The 26,112-nt window shown below is 43.5% G+C and overlaps 1 protein-coding gene across 1 annotated transcript in view; it reads right to left on the bottom strand.

The window, feature by feature from the left end:
* Window positions 1-26,112, bottom strand: part of LOC111160500 (pecanex homolog 2) — a 275,016-nt gene that overhangs the window by 108,925 nt on the left and 139,979 nt on the right. The window contains exons 20-21 of the mRNA XM_022523646.1: window positions 5,181-5,322; window positions 929-1,106 (exon numbers count right to left, since the gene is read on the bottom strand). Of these exons, the coding sequence (XP_022379354.1) occupies window positions 929-1,106; window positions 5,181-5,322 (320 nt within the window). The remainder of the gene's footprint in view (window positions 1-928; window positions 1,107-5,180; window positions 5,323-26,112) is intronic.

The following is a 26,112-nucleotide window of genomic DNA, read 5'->3' as shown; positions in this document are numbered from 1 at the left end:
AATGGGAGAGTTCTGAGATTTTGTGACCTAAAACAAGCAGAGAGAGAGGTAGAAGGAAAGGAGAAATAATAAAGAGGAAAATGAACAGAACTGATTCAAAAAGAGGTTTAAAAAAAAAGAAGAAGAAATGAAGTGCAGGAAAAAATACCTTAAAATTTACAAAGTATTAACCAAAAGCAGGGAGGGGTTGGTTGAGTGATGCTCAGGGCAGAAACCAGCAGTTGCCTCAGGAAACAGCGCATGAGGAAGCCAGATGTGAGGTGAGTCAGCGCGTCAGAGCTCATTTCCCAAGGGCTCCTCCAAATCCTCTTCCATTTCTGTTTGCAAACCTTGGCTTTGTGAGATGCTCAGAATACACCTGGGCAAGTGTCCAGAGATTTGAGCCCTGCCCCCCGCCATGGAGGACATTAGACCCCGTCCCCGCATATTTGCCTGGATTGTGATTAGGACTTCTCATTGCCAGAGTATCAATGACCACAGATGAAATGTTGACTTCACACCAGCCAAGAGAATGAAAATATTCCCAGGGACCTGGCTTTCGGGCACCGGGTCACAAGCGTCACCTCAAATGCTAGCTGATTTGAAACAAAAAAATCTTGGCCTGGTGGCTAATCTTTAATTCAGAGCGTTTCGAGGTCTAGGGAAGTTTTAACAGAAGTTTAACAGAAACGAAGATCATAAAATTTCAAAATTTCTAGCAACACTAATGGCTAACTCCTTCTAATTAGTGATTTTTGGCAAATGGCATATTCGTATTCCACGGGGAAATGTTCCTAAAACGGAAGCAGGAGCGTGACACGCATATGTAATTCAATTTAATTTCGTTCCGTGATTTTTTTTTTAAGAAAACGTTTACAATTCTTAAAACCTGTGCCGAGAAGCACACCCTTCAAATTTTAAAATGAAGGAAACAGAGAATTTCACTTGCCTTGCTAAATAAGATGGACACCATGAAGAAATCAAGTAAGAAACTCTCTGAAATCTCTTTGCAGTCGAAATGGAAAAAGATGACCGTGAAGCCCAGGTGAACGAACTGGGGAGCGGGGTTGCAGAAAGACGTCCGCAGCAGCTTCATGCCGGCCACGGTCATCAGGAAGACGTCCCAGCTGTCGGAAGGGCAAGAAAGGACGCGGTTAAGGACTGCTGCGGACTCTCAGGTGAGTTGCACCAGCTACGGTTTCGTGAGCATTTACTGTGCCAAGCTACAACAGCCAGGGGGGCGCGGGGGAGGGGGCTCTGTCGCCATCCACATTTGTCAAAGGAGCAAACACAGTCTCAGAGTTTGGGTCCCTTGTCTGAGGTCTCACGGGGCAGAGCGAGGATTGAAACTCAGTTCCGGGGGACTCGAGCACAGCACGAGGAGCAGCAAATTTCTGCCCCATGATTTTCACAGTCCCCGGTCCTTCACAAGGGCACGGGGCTCCCTTGGATGCCAGGAGAAACAGAGTACGTTGTCCCACCCTAGTGTCTCCCCAGATTATGCTTTTTTTTAAAAAAAGAATTTATTTTTAAAAATGTTTAATTAATTTATTTATTTGACAGAAAGAGAGAGAGAGAGATCACAAGTCAGCAGAGAGGCAGGCAAAGAGAGAGGAGGAAGCAGGCTCCCCGCTGAGCAGGGAGCCCAATGCGGGGCTAGATCCCAGGACCCTGAGATCATGACCTGAGCCAAAGGCAGAGGCTTAACCCACTGAGCCACCCAGGTGCCCATTTTTCATCATATTTATTACCCCCAATGAACATACGCTCTCTGGGCTCCCTTTTTTTTTTCCCTGCTGAAAATGATCTCATTGACTTTTTTCCCCACATGGCACTGACCTTTTTCGTGAAGGAACTCACCAAAGGAGTCTGGTAAAGAGATACCAGGGCTTTGCTTTGGGGCCTGAACTCCTGGGTGTCCCCGTCGCGGGAGTCCAGTGGGAGCATGCGTTATGCACACAACTCCAGCAGGTGCCAAGGTCAACAGTGAACATTCTGCCTACCTTGAGCTCGGAAGGTCAAGAACAGCTCAGAAGGGCCTGACAGACCAACTGTGTCCTTTCTGAGGGAAAGCTTTGCCCTTTTAGGCAGATTCCTGCCCGCCCCCTTATAAAACCCTACTTGGGAACTCAAAAGACAGTAATGGGAATATGTTCCGGAGAATGATTGCCCTTAGAAGAGAGAGGTTTTCTTTCTCTGGCTAAATACAGAAACCTGCAGCTATGCCTCAGTTTCCCTGAGCTGGAAGGATCCTAGCTCTGGACCTTCATCAGCACCATTATCATCCTCTCCCGGGGTGAGGGCGTTCAGAAAGTGCATTTAAAGTCTTTGCACCTAACAGGTGCAAAATAGACATTTTTGTTGCCAAAAAGATCGAACGTTGGCAATTCCACCTGCCTCCATGTGGTATCTCATGTGCCTTCAGACCCAGGGCTGCAACTGCCTTCACTCTGCTCCCGGACGTGCCCGGTGAGGTTTGCTCACAGCTCCTCTGAGAAAAACTAGCCCTTGGTTACACACAGATTTGGGCTGAGAGGGAATGTTTTCCTATAACTTTGGCATAAAACCTTCAGAGTTCCCGCAGCAAGGTTGAACACTGCTCCATACCCCATCTTTCTTTTCCGGTGGACAACGAATGCCCGTGGCAAAAATACAATATAAAAATATGACTTTGGGTCCAGTTGCTTTTGACAACAGCCCAGAGTACAAGAATCCCTGTGGGAGGAAGGCCTGGGTGGCTCAGTTGGTGAAGCGTCTGCCTTGGCTCAAGTCATGATCTCAGGGTCCTAAGATCAAGCCTCGTGTCCAGCTCCCTGCTCTCCCTGCTTCTCCCTCTCTCTCTGCCGCTTACCCCCCAGCCTATGCATTCTCTCTCTCTCTCTCTCTCAATCTCATATATAAAATCTTGAAAGAAAAAAAAAAGAATCAGGATGGGATACCAAAGCCCAATGACAAGCCACCTCAAGATAAGGGGTATTTGGTATTTTAGGGAGGAATGGTGATTTTTCTGGGTTATTCAGGCCAAATCTAGACTGAGGGTCAACTCTAACTCTCTGTAACCATGGTTCAAATGAAAAGCCTTCACTTTATGTTTATTAATGAGTACCGGTTAAGACAATGAAGGTCTTAAGGGCTGATGTTTACAGCCTTTGCAACATTGCAACTGTAATGGTTACAGTTAAAGTCATTCATAGATGATTGTAGGCTCAGCTGAAGGATTAATAAAGGCTTATGTGGCAACCAGTGAACATGGGCTGGGACAGCTGCAAAGCCCCCATTTGGATCAGGCTGGGAAATATACGGACCTAAAAAGATACCACAGCTTACTCAGTGCTCCATCCACCCAGCCTTCTACCACTTACTAGGGAGTTGGTATTAAAAGTTAAATAAGAAACAGTCCGGTTTTTGAAGACGCGCTACCTGACTCTCTGGTACAGTGGTTCTCAACGCAGCCAGGGTGGGGGCGAGGTTTCCGTATTGGAAACAGGTTTCTAGGTACTGAAAAAAGTGAAACTGACAAAGAAGGTCCCGCTGTCCTGCTTGGGAGCAGGGGGTCTAGTGGGGCACTTGAAATTACTGTCTAAGTCTTCTGATGGGTGCTTCAGGAATACAAAGGAATCGTCGGTTTGAGGCTCTAAGGAGAGTAATTCTACTGTTATCATGTGGGATTTGAGAATATTTGGAGGTACATAGCTAAGACGCTACTTTCTGATTTAAGGGTCAGGAAAAAATTGCAGGGGATAAAGGGTATTATTACTCGAAACTGGACTCTCTCCAAACTGTTTATTTGACTCTGCCTGATTCCCAACCTTGCATCTGTCCTCTGCCAACAGCCAGAACAGCTGGGTCTCAACTCGCAGGCTTAGCGTGGGGTCCCAGTCCTGATGTTGGAAGGCGATGACTAAATCCTTCAGCTCATTACCCCGGGGATAGCACTGCTATGTTCTTTGCCATTCTGGTGTTGATCGTGAGCCCTTGTTCTAGAAATTGAGGCTTGGCTTTGTTTCGGGAGGTCACTGGGGTCAGCCAACATTGCGCATACTGGAGACACCTGTCACTAGGAAAAGCAATTGATGATTCTGGGTGGGGAGGCATCTCCTGGATTGGGTCCCATCTACACTGTGCAAGAGGGCTACATTCCTGTCGTCTGTGTTCTTTATCCAGTGAGACTGATTTTCAGCCCTGGATCTGGAGTCTAGGATTTTAAATACCAAAGGGCATGACTTGTCCTGGTCTAATGGCAACAAGTCTGAACTGCAAGGAAGGCAAAGTCTGATAAAGACAAAGTCATATGATCATTTCATTTAGTGTCTTCTCTGTGTGACTACGAATCTACTCAAAGTCCAACAGAGTATTCAAATGCCTTGCTCAATCTTTGGCAAATATTAATTAATTTGTCCTCATCACATCCTGAAAGGAGGAGGGGCTCTGAATTAACATGCTTGGGATTATGCATGAGAGCTGACTTGGGCACATAATGTTTAAGTAACATGACTTAATAAGCAAATCCAAGAAAGAACCTCTTCTGCATTCTCCTACTCGAACTTATTTGACCAGAAACTTCAACCTTTTGTCAGAACAACAAACCCACCAATTATTGAATAGGATTTCCATTTGCAAATTCAAAGTTAATTTTAATATATGAAAGATAACTCAACTGAGAATCATTAACGCTTTGCAAAACATGGGGGCATCTTGATGGCATGGTGCCTCCAAGCTCCATTTTTTTTTTTTAATTGGGAGGCCTCTGATAAATGCAGAGAGAGCAGTGACAGTGATTAATTCCCCCCCTCCCTCAAGCCCAAAATGATAGAGTATTTGCTAAATGAAATGACACGGGGCTGCTCATAAAAGCTCTGGGCATGATGGGAGAACTCCAGGAGCCCCCAGAATCATACTGTGCTTCCGTCATCTTATTAAAGCTCCCTGACTAAGCTTTTGCAGGAGGATTTTCAGACTGACTGTCATTTACTCACAATATCACTTCAAGCAGATCTACCTTCCTTTTCAGCCCGGTCCCTCTACAGTAACCATCAAGCTCTAGTGAGCTTGAGTAAAAGACCGCTGTGGCTTCCTTGCATGTGGCCAGTGAACGAGTCAATGTACATTGGCTTCTGCTGCAGCCTGTTTAGGGAAAATTCACTGGATTTGGAAATCATTGCGATCGAAAGCATGATGAGAATAAACCGTTATCCACTTACTGGGTACCGAGTCTCCGGTAATTGCTGATTGAATATGCATCAATAGTGAGGGCATTCAAAATTATTGCTGGGTACAAGATATATTTTTCAAAACACTGAAGCCAAACATAGAGTTTTTCAAACCACATTAAATGGGCGACATCTGAAAGAAACACAAAAACCACTTAAAGCAGCCATTGATCAAGTTATTTTTAAGTGCATGTAATAAGAATATCCCCCCCTTTAATTCAAAAGCTGCTGATTCAGACTCCAGATACTAGACATGATCTACCAATTTTCTTTCCAGGCAGCAACTCTTAGCTTTGTTTCTACATAGATCGTAAATAATAATAAACAGCAATACAGGCCAGTATCCCCATTTTTCAAGTCAAGTGATTTTTCCATATATAATTATTCCTGGGACCAATGGAAAAACGTTGTCATCTCAGAGGAAGTGAGTTGAACTGAAAAACAATCCAGGGGCCCATCTCGTCTTAAGCCGGGGATACTTCCAAGACTGGGCTTTCTTCTACCTCTTTGTAGTCTTTAAATCTACAATCAGATCCCTAAGCAACACATACAAAGAAGAGAAAGCTGATCCCCAGGTCCCATCATGATGAATGTGCGACGTTCTTGTGGACCCTGGCGACAAAGGGAGTACCATGGGGAATGAAGTGTATTCCCACGAGGACTAAGGTTTTGGGTCAGCCCAGCTGGGTTTGCACAGATTCTACCCGCCACCGCTACGTGGTGGTGAATGGCTCCTCCTGAGCCTGCTTTGTGGGCCCTGCCCACCCTCAGAGTCTGCTACCGGGGAAGTGGCCGCCCCTCTTTCCGTCCGTGCGTGGCGGGGGAGAGATCTGCTCTCCCCCAGAACAGGGTAATCTGGAAGGCATACTTGCAATGCCGTTGCCCATCTCTGACTACTTTTCTCTGTGAGGAGGGGGAGAGGCTGGTCTAGGTGCTCAGAGCACCAGCTGCCTCAGGCCACAGCATCCCGGGGAGAGGAAATCATTTCAACCCTGTGGCAGATGGAGCTCTCCTCTGTTTCTGGCTTCTGTGAGGACAGCTACCCTTGTTCAGCCCAGGGCGGAGGGCAGCCCAGCTCATTCCCCGCTGAGTCTCTCTGCTGGTCATCGTGAGGCTGACGTGGACCCCAATCCACAAGCCGGTAGCCAGGAAAGTGAACCAGATACACGGGGACTCTGTTCCCTCCACAGCAGGTCTCAGAGGCCAGACCTCCAAAGGGCAAATCCAAATTCCTGAGCTTCTGGACTCACACCCCTCCGCCATTTATAATACAAAATTTACACCCTCAAAAATCTACAGTAAAAAACAAGAAAACCATGTAGTTTTTACGTTATTTGAATTGCACAAGAATCAACTCATGAAAGACAAACAGGTCACACTCACCGTGTAGGGTGACATAGCAGCGATAGGCGCTGTCCCCTCCAAGTGCCTTCACCAGTTTTAGGAGACAAATGACCTGCTTCCCACATTTGTTACTGGGACTTTATGTAAAGGGTTTCAGGAAGCAACACAAATACACATGTACCATCCACACAGAATCAGAAACTGGTATTTTACTTTCTGGCTTATACAGCTTACATATCTCTGCAAGAAGGTATTACCATGACAACTCAAAACACCAAAGCTATCTTCATTTGATTAAAACTATGAGGAGAGGTCGGCACATTCAGAAATCTTACTCGAAAGGAATTAATTTGAATGAGATAGGAATGGGGAAGATGGATAGGGTGGGAATATTTCATGACAAGGGAAATAATATGAACAAACATCCCAATGATTAATTTAGTAAGTAGAAGAGAGGTGCAATGAGAAATTATCAAGATAAAAATAAAAAAAATAATTAGCAGTAAATAAAACAGGGAGGAAGATTGGGTATTTACCCAAAGAAAATGAAAACATTAATTTGAAAATATACATGCACCCCTGTGTTTACTGCGGCATTATTTACAATAGCCAAGATATGGAAGCCACCCAAAGGTCCATCGACGGATGAATGCATAAAGAGGAGGTGGTGTGTAGGGGTGTATGTGTGTGTGTGTGTGTGTTATTAGAATATTACTTGGCCATAAAAGAATGAAATCTTGCCATCTGCAACAACATGGATTGATCTAGAGGCTGTAATGCTAAGTGGAATAAATCAGAGAAATACAAATACCATATGATTTCACTCATATGAGGAGTTTAAGAAACTGAACAGATAAAAAAAGAGACCAAAAAAAAAAAAAGATTCTTAAATACAGAGAACTGATGGTCACCTGAGGGGAAGGGGGTGGGAGATGGGCAAAACAGGTGAAGGGGATGAAGAGTACAGTTATCTTGATGCGCACTGAGTAATGTACGCAATTGCCGCATCATGGCTTTGTACACCTGCGACCACTACAGCACTACACAGTAATTATAGCTCAACTAAAAAAGTATATATACACAGTGGGATACTACATGCTCATAAAAAAAGAACAGCTTTGCTATTTGTGACAACATGGACAGAGCTTGAGGGCATGATGCTAAGTGAAATAAGTCAGAGAAAGACAAACACCATATGGTTTCACTGGTATGTGAAATACCAAAACAAATGAACAAACAAAAAACCAGAAATACACTCTTAAATACAGGGGAAAAAAACTGGTAGTTGCCAGAGGGGAGTGGAGAGGGGCCGGACGAAGTAGGTGAGGAGGATGAGGAGGTACAAACTTCCAGCTGTGAAATAGGTAAGTTACAGAGGTGAGAAGTACGCTATAGGAAACATGGTCAGTTACACCGTCATAACTTCGTATGGTGACAGGCGGTGACCGTAGTGAACATTGCATAATATATAGCATTGTCTAAGTTACACACCCTAAACTATACAACATTGTCTGTCGACTATACTTCGGTAATTAAAAAAACAGCAAGGATGTTGGGCAGGGTTTTAAATTTGGATATTCTTAATGGCCAATGGGTAGTGTTTTCTGGTGAAATTTGGAAATGAGTTCTTTCATAAGGAATCACATTTTTTACTTATAATTGATGAAACTAGGTATATCTTTTACAGATAGATAAAAGGGTTTTCATCTTTTGTGAAAGCATATGAAAATTTAGAGACACAAATCTTTACTATCCATCCCCCATTTCCTTTAGGCAAATGATATCAACCACTACTTCCTAGAGAAAACTGGGGCTATCAGGCAAGAATTGCCTAGTGTTCCCACCCTTCAACTACCGATTTATTTACATTCACCTCTGCCCTCTCCGTTCTCCTGAAGCTGAGCTCCCTTGGATGCTCTGGTCTCACTCCTCCTGACATCTGGTTCAGGAGTCACACTCCCCAGAGGAGCTCTTTCCTACTGGCAAGTGGCAAGATTCCCATCTTTGCCAAACTGAAAACTTGCTCTCTGCTCCTCACCTCCTTGTGCTCACTCTGCCCTTTTGTGCACAGCTTCTTGAAAAGGCTGTGAGTGTCTGACAACCCCAGGCCCTTGACTCCTACTCCCTGGGTATCTGCAGCGACGCCTGCCCAGAACAGAGCAGGACGCAGGACGCAGCCACCTGTGACTTCCTAAATAACAGACAACTGATCCTTCTCGGTCTATCTTACTGGACATTTCTAGGCGTAAAACATCACGTGTCCTTCCTTCTTTGTAAAACTCTCCGTCCAGAGTGGGACACTGGGGTGGCTCCATCGGTTAAGTGTCGATTCTTGGTTTCAGCTCAGGTCAGGATCTCAAGGTTGTGAAATCAAGCCCCACGGTCACGCTCAAGTGCAGGCACTGAGCGTGGAGCCTGATTAAGATTCTCCAGGGCGCCTGGGTGGTTCAGTTGGTTGGGCCTCTGCCTTAGGTTCAGGTCGTAATCTGTAGGTCCTGGGATCTAGCCCTGTGTTGGGCTTTCTGCTCAGTGGGAAGTCTGCTTCTTTCTCTCCCTTCACCCGGGGACAGAGCTGAAAGACACTGTCCCAGATTGGCGATGCTCCAACTTTGAAACGTAAAAAATTCACTTGCTAAAATGTGGGATCTGATCCCAAGGGGTCTGGAGCAGAGCCACGCCTTCTGCAGTGGCCACTTTGTCCCTCTCTGGAGTCATGATCACCAGTTTCGCACTTACATTATATATTCTTCACCCGCTACCTGAACGAGCCGCACTGGATTTTTGAAAACTTTCGCACGCAGCTTGGAAACCTGCACAAACCATACGTGTTAGAGCTGGAGATGAAACTCTTGAACACCCCTCCCACCGGCTTACAGTCACTGCTGCACGAGGTACCCACTGCCCCAATCCCAACACCACTGTTTGGTTGGCCTCCTGTTCTCTTGCATCTCCTACTCAACAATTTTCATGAGACTCAGCCACCTTCGTGGGTGTCCTCATCGTCCTCTCGTGCCCATCGCTGTATGATAATCTGGGTGACGATGCACAGGTCATGTTTCCGGGCTCCTGGTCGCGGGCACTCGTTTTGTGAATGAGCCGTAGAGAGCTGCCCCCAGCGTCCTGCTACGTGTCTTCTGAGAAGCTCGCGTGCGCTTCTGCAGGGCGCAGATCCAGGTATAGATCTGCCAGGTGATTAAGTGTGTGTAGAGGAAGCTCTTGGAGATTTTCCAAAGATGCAGAGCCAGTTTGTACTCCCACAAAAAGCACAGAGAGTTCCTTCTGTTTGCTCACATCCTTGCCAAAACATTTTCTCTCTCCTTCACTCTAACCACACTGTGGGGGTAGAGTGGTATCATGTTGGGGCTCTGTTTTGCATTTCCCTGATGACTCATGTGGGTAAGTACCTTTTCATCTGTTTACTGGCCATTTGGATCCCACGTTTGTGAAGTGGCTCTTCACGTGTATCGCCTGGTTCTCTTTCCCCTCGGATAGATTTTTCCTTTACTCGTCTTTAGGAAATACAGAAGGACATTGCAGGAAGGGAATTAATCACTTAATAGTCACCCAGATTATCACACAGCGATGGGCACGAGAGGACGACGAGGACACCCACGAAGGTGGCTGAGTCGCAAGAAAATTGTTGAGCAGGAGACACAGGAGAATAGGAGGCCAACCAAACAGTGGTGTTGGGATTGGGGCAGTGGGTACCTCGTGCAGCCGTGACTATAAGCAGGTGGCGGGGGGTGGGGGGGGGGGGCTTCAAGAGCGTTTCGTCTCTAGCTCTAACACATATGGTTTGTGTAGGTTTCAAAACTGTGTGCAAAGGTTTAAAAAAAAAAAACAAGACCTTCTTTACTGATTTGTAGGATTTCTTTGTACACCTCAGATATGAGTCTTTAGTGAGCATTTGCATCAGAAAGCTCTTCTCCCATTTTATGGGTTACTACCCTCTCAATAGTACCTCTCCTAGGAAAGAAATGCTTTATTTGAATATGTTCTGACTTTTCATTTTGCTTTTCCTTTTGAAGTCTTTTGTGTTCTGTTTAAAAGACAAAGGCCAGGACCACACACTCCTATGTTTTCCTCTCAGACTTTGTTGCTTTACCTTTTGCATTTAGATCAGAAAGCTCTCTAGAATTATTGTGTATAATGTAAGATAGGGATTGAGACCGATTTTTTTCCCATGTGGATACCTAAGTGACCACCACTATTTATTGTAAATAATTTCTATTTCCTCCTGCATGGTAGGGAACTACGTGTTGTACGTGCCTTTCCATGTCCTGGATGCCTTCCTGCAATGCCCTTCTGTATTTCCTACTTGAGAAACTCCTAATCTTTTTGCAGAATCTGGCATCTGGCCATGGGGAACTTTCCATGCCCCCTCCTCACCCCCTTTGCCATTATTCCCAGGAGAGTTGCTACCATCATTGGGCAAGGCAGCGCACCCCAAGTTTCCATCCCAGTAGAAGGGTTTAATCACGGACAGTGTTTAGAATTGTCAGTACATGGGGAGAGTAAAAAGGAGGCCAAATTTTAACTGGCTTTATCATTGTTTTCAAATTCTTAATAAACAATGCACCTCCCCCTTTCTGCCTGCTTCTGGGCAGACCCTGCATTTTCCTCACCGTTGGCCCCACTGCCTGCCATGTCGCGAGTACCTGTGAGGAACCTGCCAGATGCTGAGCCCGGCGTACCGTATAGATTACCTTTAGTTTTCAGGCTAAATACATTCCTTCTTTGCGCCATCACTATGCACTGTGAATTCTATAATTACAGTACCTGTCACACTGTATTCATTTAAATATTAATCTCCCCAGTAGACTGTGGATTTGTCAGAAGTAGATCTTGTCTTCAAACCAAACCATGCCTTCGTCAGTTGTGTATTCCAAGTCCCTATGAAACGCCTGGCCTAGAATCAGGGTTCAGTAAATGTTCACTTACTAGCGTATACTTTTTGTGTCCAGAGGAACTCGGAATAGTTAAATCGAACAGGGAGAGGCTTAAGAAAGCAGCACCCCACCCCGAATGACTTTTTGAATACAAAATAAAAATCTTTCAAACTATAGCATATTAAGTAATCTTTCCTATTTTAGTCTCTCATAAAGTACAATCAGTTCCATTTAGGTTTCCTTCCAAACAGATTATTTTTTTCCTCATTTCTCAATTTATATTGAGAAAATGTATGTCAGGTTGAGGCCATCACATCAAATGCAACTGTCTGCTTATAAAAATACATTTACAGAGTTCTATCAACATTTGTCACCAGTTCGGAGAAACATGACACCCTTAGCTAGATTCCTGCAAAAATATGTAAATTAAGGAAATGCAAGCCAACCTCATGCTGCGGGGCTATTAGAAAAATATGTGAATTAAAAGGAACATTTGAGTAGCTTATCACCGAAGAATGCCCAGTGCCGTCTGGACAGGGGCGTGTGATCGGGCTTTTAAACGCTCGTCACATTTCTTTTAGATGATATTTTCCAGTGAGTAGGGATAAGGCTGATTTGAGGGCAAGGACACCATCCCATGGCAGTCTTCCCAAGGATTTACTGTGGATAATGATAACCAATATGGCTTTTCCATAAGAATTTTAGTTGATCCATCCCGGAGACACAGCAAACAATCAATTCCAAAAAAAAAAAAAGTACAGGAATCACTAATAAGCTCTGAATTCACCCTCCATGTCTTTCCAAATATTTGAAAGCAAAAGTACTTATTCAGTGAGACTTAACCCTCTGTGGTACCTGGGCAGGGGGGCCGGGGGGCCACGCATGTGAGACTATAGCATAGACACACTCTGAGGCAGACAGCTAAGATATTCAAGCTCTAGAAGTCTTAGATTGTAAGCACCATTCTGCTGTCTCACTTGCAAGAACAAGGTCATAAGAAGCCCATTCAATATGGACATAACATACGTGCCCAGCTAAGACCTTGGATCTTTAAAGGTGATCATTGGTTCTCTAGTTAGAAGCCAACAGATGATAGCGACGAAGGAGTTCTACGAAGGATACAAAGAAATTCCAAAAAAACCAGAAGCCAATACATTCCGAAGCCACAAAAACGTCTACTACATTTTTAATAGCACCGTTACTCAGAGGTGGAAGGTAGGGCATTCCGCCATCTCTAGTTTACTACCTGAGGTGCTACCAGGGAATGCAGGTGACAAGAGACCGTGATATGGACGCTCCCACACGCAGCCCCCTGGTGCATTCTGAATGTCTAGATGAGAGGACAGAGTGTTTCACACTGCCTGCATACACCAGCAATGTGTATTGCTCAGGGCCACACACTGTATGTTAAGGGAAACTCATTCTAGGTAAAGGTGCATCCCAAGGCATGGCTTCTAGCCAAAACAGGGGTGGAGAAGGATGTGGGAAGCGGGGGTAAAATAAATACACAGGAACGACAGAGTAGAGAGCAAATCCCTGAGGTCACTACCTCCAAACGTTTGACTTCAGATTCTGCTAATCCTTCACACTGAAAGAAAATTAATTTCCCTTTAAGTTTTACTTACCTCCAGACTCCTTCTAGCAAGTTCAGTAATTCATTCCAATGAAGTGTTACAATCTCTAGGGCATCTGGTGGCTCCATTGGTTAAGAGTCTGCCTTTGGCTCAGGTCATGGTGCTGGGGTCTTGGCGTCAGGCTCCCTGCTCGGGGAGGCGGGGAGTGGGGGGCCTGCTTCTCCCTCTGTGCCTCCCCTCCCACCACTCGTGCTCTCTCTCACATTCACTGTTTCTCAAATAAATGGATAAATAAATCTTTAAAAAAAAGAAACGTTACAATCTCTAGATTGTTTTTGTATTGAATGTTTATGTTTGGGAGCGGAGGGGAAGCAAAGAGAAGGACAAATAAGAAGGAGGAGGAAACAAAAAACATAGTATAATTCCAGAATTCTGAGCTCTCAAAGACCAAATTCAATCCTTCTTATGGGGTGGCCATGGAAAGCTACTAAAAAGGACGCTCACAGAGGCAGTAGCATGGTTAATATGTTTCTTAGGGTCCCAAACTGTTCCAGTATTCCCACAAAGTCAAGCTAGAAAGAAAATCTTTGCAATGGTATTTTATAACTGTCTTTGTGTAATGCCCTGAGTACACACAGAGGCCATAAAAAGACCTTACTTGAGCATTAGTATTTTTCTTTTCCCTGGAATATTAGGCCCGTGAGGAAAAGAATGCAAACTAATGATGCCATTTATAAGTTCTATACAACTTATTACAAGCGCGCACTTCAAATTTTCTTAAAGGCTTTTCAGGTTGTGTTTTATTTAGATCTTATGTTACTAAAATAAGTTCTTCTCGATAATTAAAAGTGAATCAGAAATCTTCAGGATGTTTTTATCTTTAGGAAGATAATTTTCGATTTAAATCTTGAATTACGATTGAAGCTGCCAGCATATGTGGCCTCCTGCTTTACGGGAACCAGGAGGGTTCCGAAGCATTTCCAGACGTGCACAGCTAGGTTCAAATGGCCCTGTCCCCCTGAGGCATCAAAAGCAGAGACACTCTGCAAAATGGAATTATCACATCCAGGCCGGTGGCACCCCCTGATTACAGGCTCTCGTTTTTCCCCATGAATGCTTCTCCCTCCTGTCTTTCTCTCTGGGCCAAATCTCAGATCATAAAGTCCTTAGCGATATCATGTACACATGTCATGGTGCGTTCCCCAGAAACAGGCTTCACTTCCAAAACCAGAAGCATGAAGAGGGTAAGTAATCATTCTTACATGTGGAGCAAATCACATTACGCTGCTGCTCAAAGCCCTTTTATTCTGCCTAGGATAAACCCAAGGTCCCCATGACCTTTCCGTTCCCATTAGCCGACACAGGGCGTGCCCGAAGCTTCCTCTCCTGCCTGGGATCCTGGAGTCCTCTTCCTCCGCTTACGGCTAACCCCCTCTTTCTCCTTCAAGCATCCCATTAAATGTCACTTCCCCAAAGCAGCATTTCTCTATCTCCCAGATCTCAACCGGGATCCTTTTATACTCCTTCCCTTCATTGTCCTTTAAACCCTGTACATGTGCGTCACTCGGTGGGGTCGATGTCCAGCTCTCTCCCGGGGGCCGGGCCTGTCCGTCACCTTCGTCCATAGGAGCCCCTCAGTAGATTTAGGCAACATCATTAATTAATAACTCAATGAACGAAAGCAGACACCCCGCAGGACAGAGCGTGAGGAGAAGCTGGGGCTCCCGTGGGGGGTGCGCCATCTGCCTTGCAAGGCTTCGAGGTTTGCTCCTGGCCACGGCACATTTCCCTCCTCAGAAGGTTCAACTCAGGGTGGGGCTGGGATGGCCACACTGTCCCGCACGTTCCTGGCACGTGACAGGTCCCACCATTATTTGTGAATGAAGCAATACCTGTTATCAGGTTAGGTAAACCTCTCCGAGAAAGGTAAGGTGGGGAAGAGCCAGGCATCAGGATATTAAAATTTCGTTTTTCAAGGAATACAATGTTTAGCTGTTTCTTTAATGTTTTTTGACTTTGGGTCATGCTAAGAAAATTAGTTTTCTCTTCCCACCCAAGATTATGTAACATGACCTATATTTTCTTGCAGCTGCTATTCTGGTTCTTTCTTTCTTCTTTTCCTTTAAAAAAAAATGTTTTAAACCTTTAATCCATCTGGAATTTCATTTGATATGAAGTCTAACTCAATTTTTGAAAAATGTTTAGCTCATTTTCCCAAAACTTCCCACTGATTTTTTTTTTCATTAATTCAGTAGGAATAAAAATGCATCCTTCGCCTCTCCTCAAAGGGATAGAGAAGCTCTCGGGAGAATCAAGGCAATAATGTGCTTTCTCCTCTTGATAGAAAGGTCCTCTGCTAATATAAAACCATCTGATTTAAACCTAAAAACACTATTGAAATATTTTACGACTTTTTCACATGAGGAAGTTTAGGTCAAAAACTTTCATGTGAGGGGTACCTGGGTGTTTCAGTGGGTTAAAGCCTCTGCCTTCAGCTCGGGTCGTGATCCCAGGGTCCTGGGATCGAGCCCCGAGTCGGGCTCTCTGCTCAGCGGGGAGCCTGCTTCCTCCTCTCTCTCTGCCTGCCTCTCTGCCTACTTGTGATCTCTATCTGTCAAATAAATAAATAAAATCTTAAAAAAAAAAAAAAACTTTCATGTGAAAAGCGTTCAGAGCAACTTCCAAACGTTCTCCCGACGAGTGCGGGAAGGAAGCTACTTCTTGTTACAACAGCCATCTCGCCAAGAGCAAGGACTGTGCGCTTACTCATTTCTGCATTCTCAACACGGAGCATAGCACCCGGCACAAAGCTGGTAAATGATGAATGTCTAATTTACAAAATCCGACTTTCACCCCCAAGTGAAGTGTGATTTGTCTGTTATTTAAATTACAAGATCGCTCTAAAACACTGCTAGCGTTTCTCCACCACCATCTCCGAGTCTGCGGCTTCGGCTGCGTCCGACAAGACCCCAGGGGATGTAGCTCAGGGAGACTAAGTTGGCCGCTCATCACGGGGCCTCACCCACTGCAGCTGAGCGCTAAAGTCATTCCCCCGAGGGCCTGCTTTGGCCGTTCTGTGCACGTGTCAATGGTGCCCCAAGAAGCCTGCATCCCACCCTGCGTGAATCATGCATATTTAGATCAGTGTTAGTTTTTCTACACTTCTCCAGTTTCTGGCCGTTTATTTGACTTGCACGTTGTTTGAAATGTATTGGTGGCCTGGAAGAATCCTACTGGGTCCTCGGGTAAACCCCCCGTGGCTTGCTGGAGAGTGAACCTGGCAGCTGATCCCTGGGTTCTGTCCCCAGACCCTCTTCTGCCTGAGGCCAGTGGTGAGTCTCTGGGCCTCCTTCAGCCTCGCTCCCCTTTGAGCACAGGAACCTGGATTCCACTTCCCAGGTTTGCTGCTGCAGGTGTGAGCCTGGTTCTACGGCCCGCCCCCTGCGGCCACCCCCAGCCTTGTGAGACTGACAAAGAGAGTTGCATACCCCAGCTGATCAGGAGGCCAGCCAGAGAGGGAAAGTGTAGAGGAGCAGTGCCTGCCAGGGAAGGAAAGAAGAGGAGAGGAAGAGAGTGTCCATGAAAGGAGTAACAACGGAGGGAATAATTAATCCGGCAGGCTTCCACCCAGTGGGCTGTTTCGACACATCAGCCCTGAGCCACTCTTCTGGCACCTGCAATGCTCTGGAATGTGCCTTCCCATGGAAGCATCACAGCGCAGAAGACTGTTGCGCAGCTAACACTCGTTCGTTCATGCTTCAAGCCATTTTAGTTGCTTTGAATTAAAGAGACTTCGCAGGGTTTTCCAGGTCTGTAACTACCACCTAATGTTAGCGTTGTTTTATGTGGGGAAGAAAAGGGAGGAGGTGAGGGATATATTCTCCTTCCCGGAACTATGGCTTCTCCACGTCATGCTCTAGAGAGGAAATCTTCCCAAAGATGCCAGCACGGACTTTATGTTTTGAAATCAAGCAATGCCTGTCACGCCACAAAGGATTTTTACATAGATTATTGGGTTTGATTTAATCACCATAGAATTTCTGCGAATGAGGTCCTTCAAGTGGTACTATCACCTGTTGACCAAATGTCAAAACCACAGCCATAAATATCCAGATTATAAAGGGCCACCCACCACCTAGCACAATGGATGAAATGAGACACAAAGCAAGGTGCCAAATGAGTCAATTTCAGAACTCTGGGGAAGAGGAGGAGAAGTAGGCACTTACTGGATACATTCTGCCTGCCAACGGTGATGCCCATCCTCTGCACTTTTCACCTTAATTTCATCCCCCATCAAAACTTTCTTGTAGGAACCCCCAATTATAAATACAAACCTTAATCATGATGGTTAAGCATAATTATTATATGACATAGCCAAAATTTGAGCCCATTCTCTGGGCCATAGCACTTTAATTCCCTCCTTAGCTTTCCAAATGCTTCCTGCAGGGGAGAATCTGGTCACATACAAAGGACTGGGGGTAGGAAAGCCATCAGACTTCTCAGTGGCAGCAGTGGACCTTTACCTTAGAATTCTTACGGAAGTGTTTACATCCTCAGGTGCTACACAATACATTTGCATTAAATGCAAAGTAGAATGGAAATACTTTGAGATACACAAAGTCTCAAAGTTTCCTTCCTATCCATCCTTTGCCTGGAGTGACTAGAGGAGGTGCTAAAGTCACAGATAGGGAGTGAGGACAGAACAAACAGAGACGTTCCAGGAGGGAGCCTGGGGAGGATAGAACTAACAGAGGATTGGACAGGTTTGCTTGTATGGAAAACTGAGAGATACGTCCCATAGCTATGGGAAAGGCTAGCAAATCAAAGATGGAAATCTTAACAAGAAAGGAAAGGCAATCTTGGTATACCATTGGACTAGAAGTCAGCAAAAATCAGACTTAACAGAAAAAAAAAAGTCCTGGGTATTTGTTCAAAAAAAATATATTAAAACTATATTGTGAGGATGGAGAAAGGGAAAATGTTAATGTACGAGGGAAGGAAAGAGAGGAGTCCTTCTCATTCATAACAGGAAGTCAGTAGATAGGCAAATCTGAAATATCAAGAAGCAGCAGAACAGCAAGCAGATCATGTAGAAGAATGATGGTAAATATCGGAAGAACTATTTAATGAGCGGAAAGTAATTTTTCATGGACAGGAAGAATCAGACGTGGGGAAAAGTGAACAAGAATTCTGCTTGTCATTACAAATTGTTCTATTTGATTTTTAACCTATGTATCACTTTGATGTAAATGAAAAATACATTAGAAAAAGCAACTCTCAGAACTCTCAGAACCACGTCTCTGACATGTAGAAACCAGTCTATCGGGAAATCAACAGGCAAGATTTGCCAACAAGCAAGGGAAATCGCATGCAAGAGTGACAAAATCAGGACTCATTTGTGACTTAGTTTCGTGACAGTGATTTTTTTAAGTTAAAATTTCGGTGAGATTCTCAACCGGTATTTTTTATAATTTCTATAATCTTTTATCCGGCTATTGTAGTACATCCAAAAATTGTAGTTTTAGCTTTTTCAGCAACCGTTTATTTATCTGTTTATTTGCAGAGGAATGAGCCCATTTGTATATATTTTACTTATACACATATACCCGTGGGTCCTTCAAAGCAGCCTTTACCTTACAAGACTATTTCTGCCCACGTCATCCTGTAGGAAAGTCTTCTTTTGGGGAATTTACAAAGCACTGATCATTCACCTGTTCATTCAACCAATATCATTGAAGACCAGACTCAATTTAACATTTAGTCCTAAAATTCATACATTTTCCATTTTATATGCATATCCAACCAGTTAGGACAACTTAACCACTGAACATAAAATTAATTATAACCTTTTCATTTAGGGTCTGGGCATTCTACTTCTTCGTATTTCCTGCAAGGCTGAACCTAGTGTTGACCCCACCTCGCTGTGTGTGTAGCAATCACAGCCAGAGGTTTAGTAGGTCAGAAACTCTTTGGTAACAGAAACCATATCTTAGTCAACTTAGTTTATCTCAGTGGTTCACAGGCTTCATATTATGTCGGAACCCAGTAATTGTTTTTTTAATGAATAGGAAATTCTTAAGCATTTTCTGAATGAATAAATAACAAGTGAGGGTCACTAATGGAATTATTCTTGGGTGCCTGGATTGCTCAGTCGTTAAGCGTCTGCCTTCAGCTCAAGTCAGGATCCCAGGGTCCTGGGATCGAGCCTCCCATAAGACTCTGTGCTCATTGGAAAGCCTGCTTCTCCCTCTCCCACTCCCCTTCCCTGTGTTTCCTCTCTTGCTCTGTCTCTGTCAAATAAATAAATAAAATCTTTTTTAAGAAGTGGAATTATTCTTTGTCACAATCTCTTTTAACCCCATTACAAGCCACTTTCATGGTAAGAGTAAGGTCATCAAATCAGAGCATTTCAACTTTTCTTAAACTCTTAAGAGCCAAGAATAATAATATTGTGGAAATTTCTTCTCAGAGGACCATGTGAAAATATGACCCAACTCCATTAGTCCTTTTCAAAATGACATCATTCCTTTTGAAAATTCTTAGATAAAATAAATTTTCTTTTTTGGGGGGGGTTAGTTTTTATTTTAATTCCAGTTAACACACAGTGTTGTATTAGTTTCAGGTGTATAATACGGTGTTTCAATACTTCCATATATAACCCTGTGCTCATCACTACAAGGGCCTCCTTAATCCCATCCCCCTGCCCACCTTTCCTGCAGTAACCATCAGGTTGTTCTCTATAGTTAAGAGTCTGTTTCTTGATTTGTCTCTCTTTTTCCCCTTTGTTCATTTGTTTTGTTTCCTAAATTCCAGGTATGAGTGAAATCATGGTATTTGTCTTTCCATGACTTATTTCACATAGCCTTACACTTGCCATTTTCAATGACATGGATTCATTCCTTTTTGTGGCTGAATAATATTCCAATATATGTGTGTACCACATCTTCTTTACCCATTCATCAGTCAATGGACACAAAGGCTGCTTCCATATCTTGGCTACTGTAAATAGTGCTGCTATAAACATAGGGGCATGTATATCCCTTTGAATTAGCGTTTTTGTGTTCTTTGGGTAAATTCCCAGTAGTGAGATTGCTGGATCATAGGGTAGCTCTATTTTGTACTTTTTGTGGAATCTCCATACTGTTTTCCAGGGTGGCTGCACCAGTTTGCCTTCCTACCAACAGTGCAAGAAGGTTCCTTTTTCGCCACATCCTCGCCAACACCTGTTTCTTGTGCTGTTGATTTTAGCCATTCTGACCAGTGTCAGGTGATAGCTCATCATAGTTTTGATTTGCATCTCCCTGATGATAAGTGATGTTGAGCATCTTTTCAGGTGTCCGTTGGCCGTCTGGATGTCTTCTCTGGAGAAATGTCTGTTCATGTTTTCTGCCTTGTTTTTGTTTTTTTTTTATTGTACTATTCATTTTTGGGGTGTTGAGTTTTCTAAGTTCTTTATATATTTTGGATACTAACCCTTTATCAAATACATCATTTGCAAATATCTTTTCCCATTCCTAAGATTGCCTTTTAGTTTTGTTGTTTCCTTCACTGTGCAGAAGCTTTTTGTTTTGCTGTAGTCCTAATTATTTATTTTTGCTTTTGCTTCTCTTACATAGGGAACCTACCTATCTAGAAAAAGGTTGCTATGGCAGATGTCAAAGAGATTATTGCCTGTGTTCTCTTCTAGCATTTTTATGATTTGAGGTCTCATATATAAGTCTTCGATCTATTTTGAATTTACTTTTGTGAATCATGTACGAAAGTGGTCCAGTTTCTCTTGCATGTTGCTGCCTCGTTTTCCCAACACCATTTGCTAAAGAGGTGGTCTTTTATCCCATTGGACATTCTTCCCAGTTTTGCTGAAGATTAATTGACCATGGCTGCAGATTTATTTCTGGGTTTTCTATTCTGTTCTATTGATCTATGTGTCTGGTTTTGTGCCAGTACTATTCTCTTTTGATCACTAAAGCTTTGTAATATAACTTGAAGTACAGAATCGTGATGCCTCCAGCTTTGGTGTTCTTTTTCAACTCTTCTTTAAATGTTTGGTAGAATTTGCCTGTGAAGTCAACTGGTCTTCGACTTTTGTTTGTTGTGAGTTTTTTGATTACTTATTTGATTTCTTTGCTGGTTATCAGTCTGTTCAAATTCTATTTCTTTCTGTTTCAATTTTGGTAGGTTATATGTTTCTAGGAATTTATTCATTTCTTCTAGGTTTCTAATTTGTTGGCCTATTGTTTTTCATAATATTGTCTTATAATTGTATTTCTGTGGCATTGGTTGTTATCACTCCTTTCTCATTTGTGATTTTGAGTCCTTTCTCTCTCTTTCTTTTTTGTCAATAAGTCTGGCTAGAGGTTAATAAATTTTATTGTTTTTGTTTTTGTTTTTTTTTTCAAAGAACCAGCTCCTGGTTTCATCAATCTGGTTTTTTGTGTGTTTGTTTGTTTGTTTTTTAGTTTCTATAGCATTTATTTCTGCTCTAATCTTTGTGATATCCTTCCTTCTGCTGGTTTTAGGTTTTACTTGTAGTGCTTTTTCTAGTCCTTTCAGGTGTAAGGTTAGATTGAGTTTTTTTTTAATTTTTTTATTATTTTGAGATATTTTTGCTTCTTGAGGTAGGGCTATAATGCTATAAACTTCCCTCCTAGAACTGCTTTTGCTGTGTCTCAGAGGTTTTAGACTATTGTGATTTCATTTTCATGTGTTTCCATGTACTTTTTAACCTCTTCTCTGAGTCGGTTGGCCCATTTGTTGTTTAGTAGCGTGTTATTTAACCTCCATGTGTTTGTGGTCTTTCTGGATTTCTTCTTGTGGTTGACTTCCAGTTGTACAGTGTTGTGGTCAGAAAAGATACCATGGTATGGCTTCAATCTTCCTGAATTTGTTGATGCTGGTTTTGTGGGCTAATATGTGATCTATTCTGGAGAATGTTGCATGTGCACTTGAAAAGAATATGTATTCTGATGTTTTAGTAGGGAATGTTCTAAATATAACACGAAATCCATCTGTTCCAGAGTATCATTGGAAGCCATCGTTCCTTGTTGATGTTCTGTTTAGATGATCTGTCCATCGATACAAGTATGGTGTTGATGTTCCCAACATTATTGTATTATTACTGATTAATTCCTTTATGTTTGTTAACCACTTTATGTATCTGGGTGCTCCCAGGTGGGGTGCATAAATATTTACAATTGTTAGGTCTTCTTGTTGGATATCCCCTTTATTATGATACAGTGCCCCTCTTTGTCTCTTGTTATAGTCTTTGTCTTAAAGTCTATTTTGCCCAATATAAGTATTGCCACCCCAGCTTTCTTTTGATATCCATTTACATGATAGATGTTTCTCCATCTCCTCACTTTCAATCTGCAGGTGTCTTTAGGTCTAAAATGAGTCTCTTGTGGACAGCATATAGATGGGTCTTATTTTTTTTTTATCCGTTCTGTCACCATAGGACTTTTGAATGGAACATATAGTACATCTATATTCAAAATAATTATAGATAGATATGTATTTATTACCATGAGATAAATTTTCAAACAGATTCAGCTTCTTAGTCTTTTATAACAGAGGCTGATCAATGAAGTCATTTGTTTGGAATTACCATCACAATTCAGGATCATAGATTTGTCTTATTTTCTAAAACTACAGTGCTTCTTAAACATTTGGTCTTGGAAAGTTCCATACTTGACTAATACAGTGCCATCTGTAGTGCCGTCTACTCTGTTATCTTGTTATTTTCAGCATGAATCACTCCGATTGAACAATTTCACATCCCATTAATATGTCAGTTATAGCCACATCACCATATGTCAGCTAAACTGTATTATGAGTGATAGAATTTTATTCTTTTAGCTCAAATATTAGTGAAACGTTTTGTTGGGGCTAGGATGGGATAAAGTTTACGTAAATGAGTCCCCAAAGTAAAGAACTGAATTGGCTAAAAAAAATACATGTTTCAATTCCCAGTCTTCAACTTATTGTAGACTGAATTTTATACCAAAATTTATTTTGTATCTCCACATAATTTTATATGTCAAGTAAAATTACCTATCGGAGGTATGCAGAAAGGAAAGTAAACTGAAAGTAAGTCTATACACCAAGTTTAATTTGTTCTAGCCTATAGAAGGTGGGTGCTATTTAAACGAGTTGCCGTTCAGTAAGCGCATCTCTGTGCCCAGCATCACAGTAAGCCATGGCGAGCCGGCACGAGCAAACAGGCATGTTGCTCACATTCACTTGAGAGACTATGATGGAAAGGGAGGTTCAGGGTTGCAGCCGGGAAGTGAGTCTGACCCAGTGGTCAGGGAAGGACTTTTAGAGGGACTGGTTTTTAAACAGAGACCTGAAGGCTGAATCATCTGACCTGAGTCAAGTCTGTTTCAACCCGGGATTAAAGCTTTGTAGAGCTGGCCTGGGACGACGGCACGTTGGACTCTTCAGAGCTTACGGCAGTGATGAAGCCCTTCTGGATAACAATGACGGCGGCACCATGCTAAGAGCTGCATACAAGCTACACACGATCAGCGGGCTACACCGAGAGCAGAGCAGGTAGCAGAGAGAGCACTGGACCGGAGGAAGATGCCCTCCGTGCTGGTCACTCACTGGCCACAGACTTGCTGGGACCGAAGTTATGTGCCTGACTTCTGCAGGCTCCCAGGGTGGGACGGCATTCCATGAACTCTAAGACGGGACAGCACATGTGCCTCACCTCACATGCCGATTCAATGCCTGCCCCGGGCCCAGTTTTTGGATTGTTCTCAGTTAGCGATGTCTGCCAGGGGACTAGGGGATTCTGTGGCTTTACCACAAATCTGCTCACCCTGCTCTGCTCTTCTTTTCCAGTTATAATACTCTGTGATCCAATGAAGAGAAAAGATTTGAGCACAGTTTTCACGTTAAAAGGTATACTGTTGGTCTGAATTTCCTGTGCATGTTTTCTTAGGAGTAGAAGAAATAAAGAGTGAACTATCTAGAAGGCAGAAGGCCAGGGGCAGAGGAGGAAGGAAACTCAGGACTCGGATGATACCAAAATGAGTAATGGCTTTTCAATGAGTTCATACCAATATATTTTAAATATTTGGATTTTCCGTCTATGCACACAATTTTGAAATGCAATCTGATCTTCATTACATGCCTAATTTGTCAAATCTATTACTTTTGGCTAGAATTCAGGTGGCTTATGAACAGCTAATGCAGGCAAAGGAGAAACATCCACAGAGCCCGTGCTCACAAGCATGAGCTCCCAGCCCAGCATATGGGACGGAGACCCAGCCCTCAAAGAGGAGCTGATACATGCAAACACGCTCACGTTACTTGGACTTGAATCCGGTACTGAAAAGGCCACACAGGTTTAAAACGTCTAAATGATTCTGTTTTGAACTGGGCTCTGTTAGATTCCGGGAAGAAAACCACCACACTAACAAAATAAGCAAACTAAAAACCAAAACCAAAGCAAACCAGACAAACTGGTTTTGAACTAAACTCCTGACTGCTGAATTCCATATAGTCCCTGCGAACTCCACACTCTGAACCACCACAGTAAGCTGAGCCTGAGCCCCGTCTGTCTTGCCGTTCTTTCTCTCAATTCGACAAGTTCTCTGTGCTCATCCCAGGGCATCCAAAGAGCTAAGCAGAGGGAGGGGTAGCTGATACGGATACAGAGATGCATGCAGCCTCTCGAGGCAAAGCCTCACACTTCAAATCTCCACCCAAGATCAATGATGCCGAAATAACCCCTCCCCCAAATTCCACGAATTTCACCCCAAAACTTAGTCTTCCTAAAGATTTAGAAGATGAAAGGGGGATGTGATCTGAATACTTTCAGAAGCTCTGTAGACATCGGTTTCCTCTGGTTGCTCTACATGGCCACCGGCAGGCACACCTGTCTGGGATACGCCTCTCCGCACAGCGAGCTGTAACACGAACTAGCCGTACACATTGCCCTGCTCTGAGCCCATCTTCCTTCAGGTTTCATAACACTGATAATCATTTACATTGAAGTAGCACCTGACATCAAACAGAACATTTAAAAAATGTATATTCTATGTATTAATTTAATTAAAATATATACATATGTATACATGAATATATATAAATATTAAGCACGAATATATTAAGTTTCACCCTTAAGCGAGCTGCTGGTGTTGCAGGTGGGAAGAGGAAGTCTCTGAGGGCAGGACAGTTGGGGTGATGACCCTTCTCCACCTTCCGAACCCCATCCGGGCGGCAGACCCATGAGGCCATGTCTCTCCACTAAATGATCTACACTTTTCCCGAGTCAGCTGTTTTAGATCAAGGCAGCTCCTCATACCCACCCCGAGATGCACCTTGACGAAATGCTCTTAACAGCATTTTAAGTGATTCTTCTGCGTCTTCATTCTTAGATTATTTTGCCCCCTTTTCCCTTTGTCGCACTAGTCCACCAAAGTTGCTGCTGACCAGCCTTGTGAGTCCAGTCCACTCTCGCAGCTCAGCAATCCTGGCCCCACTCACATACCCGTGTGCCTGGACGGGATGACAACTGACTGTGTCCCTCTACAACAGTTGGGGTACAGAGGGTTATAAAGTTATACCCAGTGCTAGCTCGTTATAAACTATAGCTATAAACTCTGACCAATGCCTTCAGTGTGTCTGAAAATGGGGATAAATCAATCCTTCCGCCATCCGTTGATCACAGAGCAAGGGAAGAGCTACCAGAGAAATTCCCGAGATTCCTTATCTAGAAGCTCTGACACTATCTAGATTATGACCAGAAATAGCCCCAAGAACTCCTAAAGCAATCAAGTATGGGTCTAGGTCTAAGTAACCAGAGCCAGTGAAGCGAAGTTCAAGGGTTCAGAGGTCCGAAAGGTTCAGCAGTTTCTGCTACATCGCCGCCCAGCCGCACCGCCCCTCCCCCCCAAAAAAAAGCTTTGCAGAGGATGGGAGGGCAGCGAGGTGTTCTTCCCCGTCCCCGGCCAACTTAAGCTGGAACAGCATGATCTTGAGGTCGGAGTGATATAAATTAATCTTCCCCAATACTAAATAACCAAGTACTGTTTTTATACAACAGAGTTCTCATTCACTCCATTTTAGCTTTCTTTTCTGAAACAATACTGTATACTCCAAGGTACA

Source organism: Enhydra lutris, unplaced genomic scaffold, assembly GCF_002288905.1.
Source record: "Enhydra lutris kenyoni isolate GAN:26980312 unplaced genomic scaffold, ASM228890v2 scaffoldscaffold76, whole genome shotgun sequence".
Lineage (NCBI taxonomy): Eukaryota > Metazoa > Chordata > Mammalia > Carnivora > Mustelidae > Enhydra > Enhydra lutris.
The sequence above is the reverse complement of the archived record's forward strand: the minus strand, read 5'-3'. Positions and strand labels throughout refer to the sequence as shown.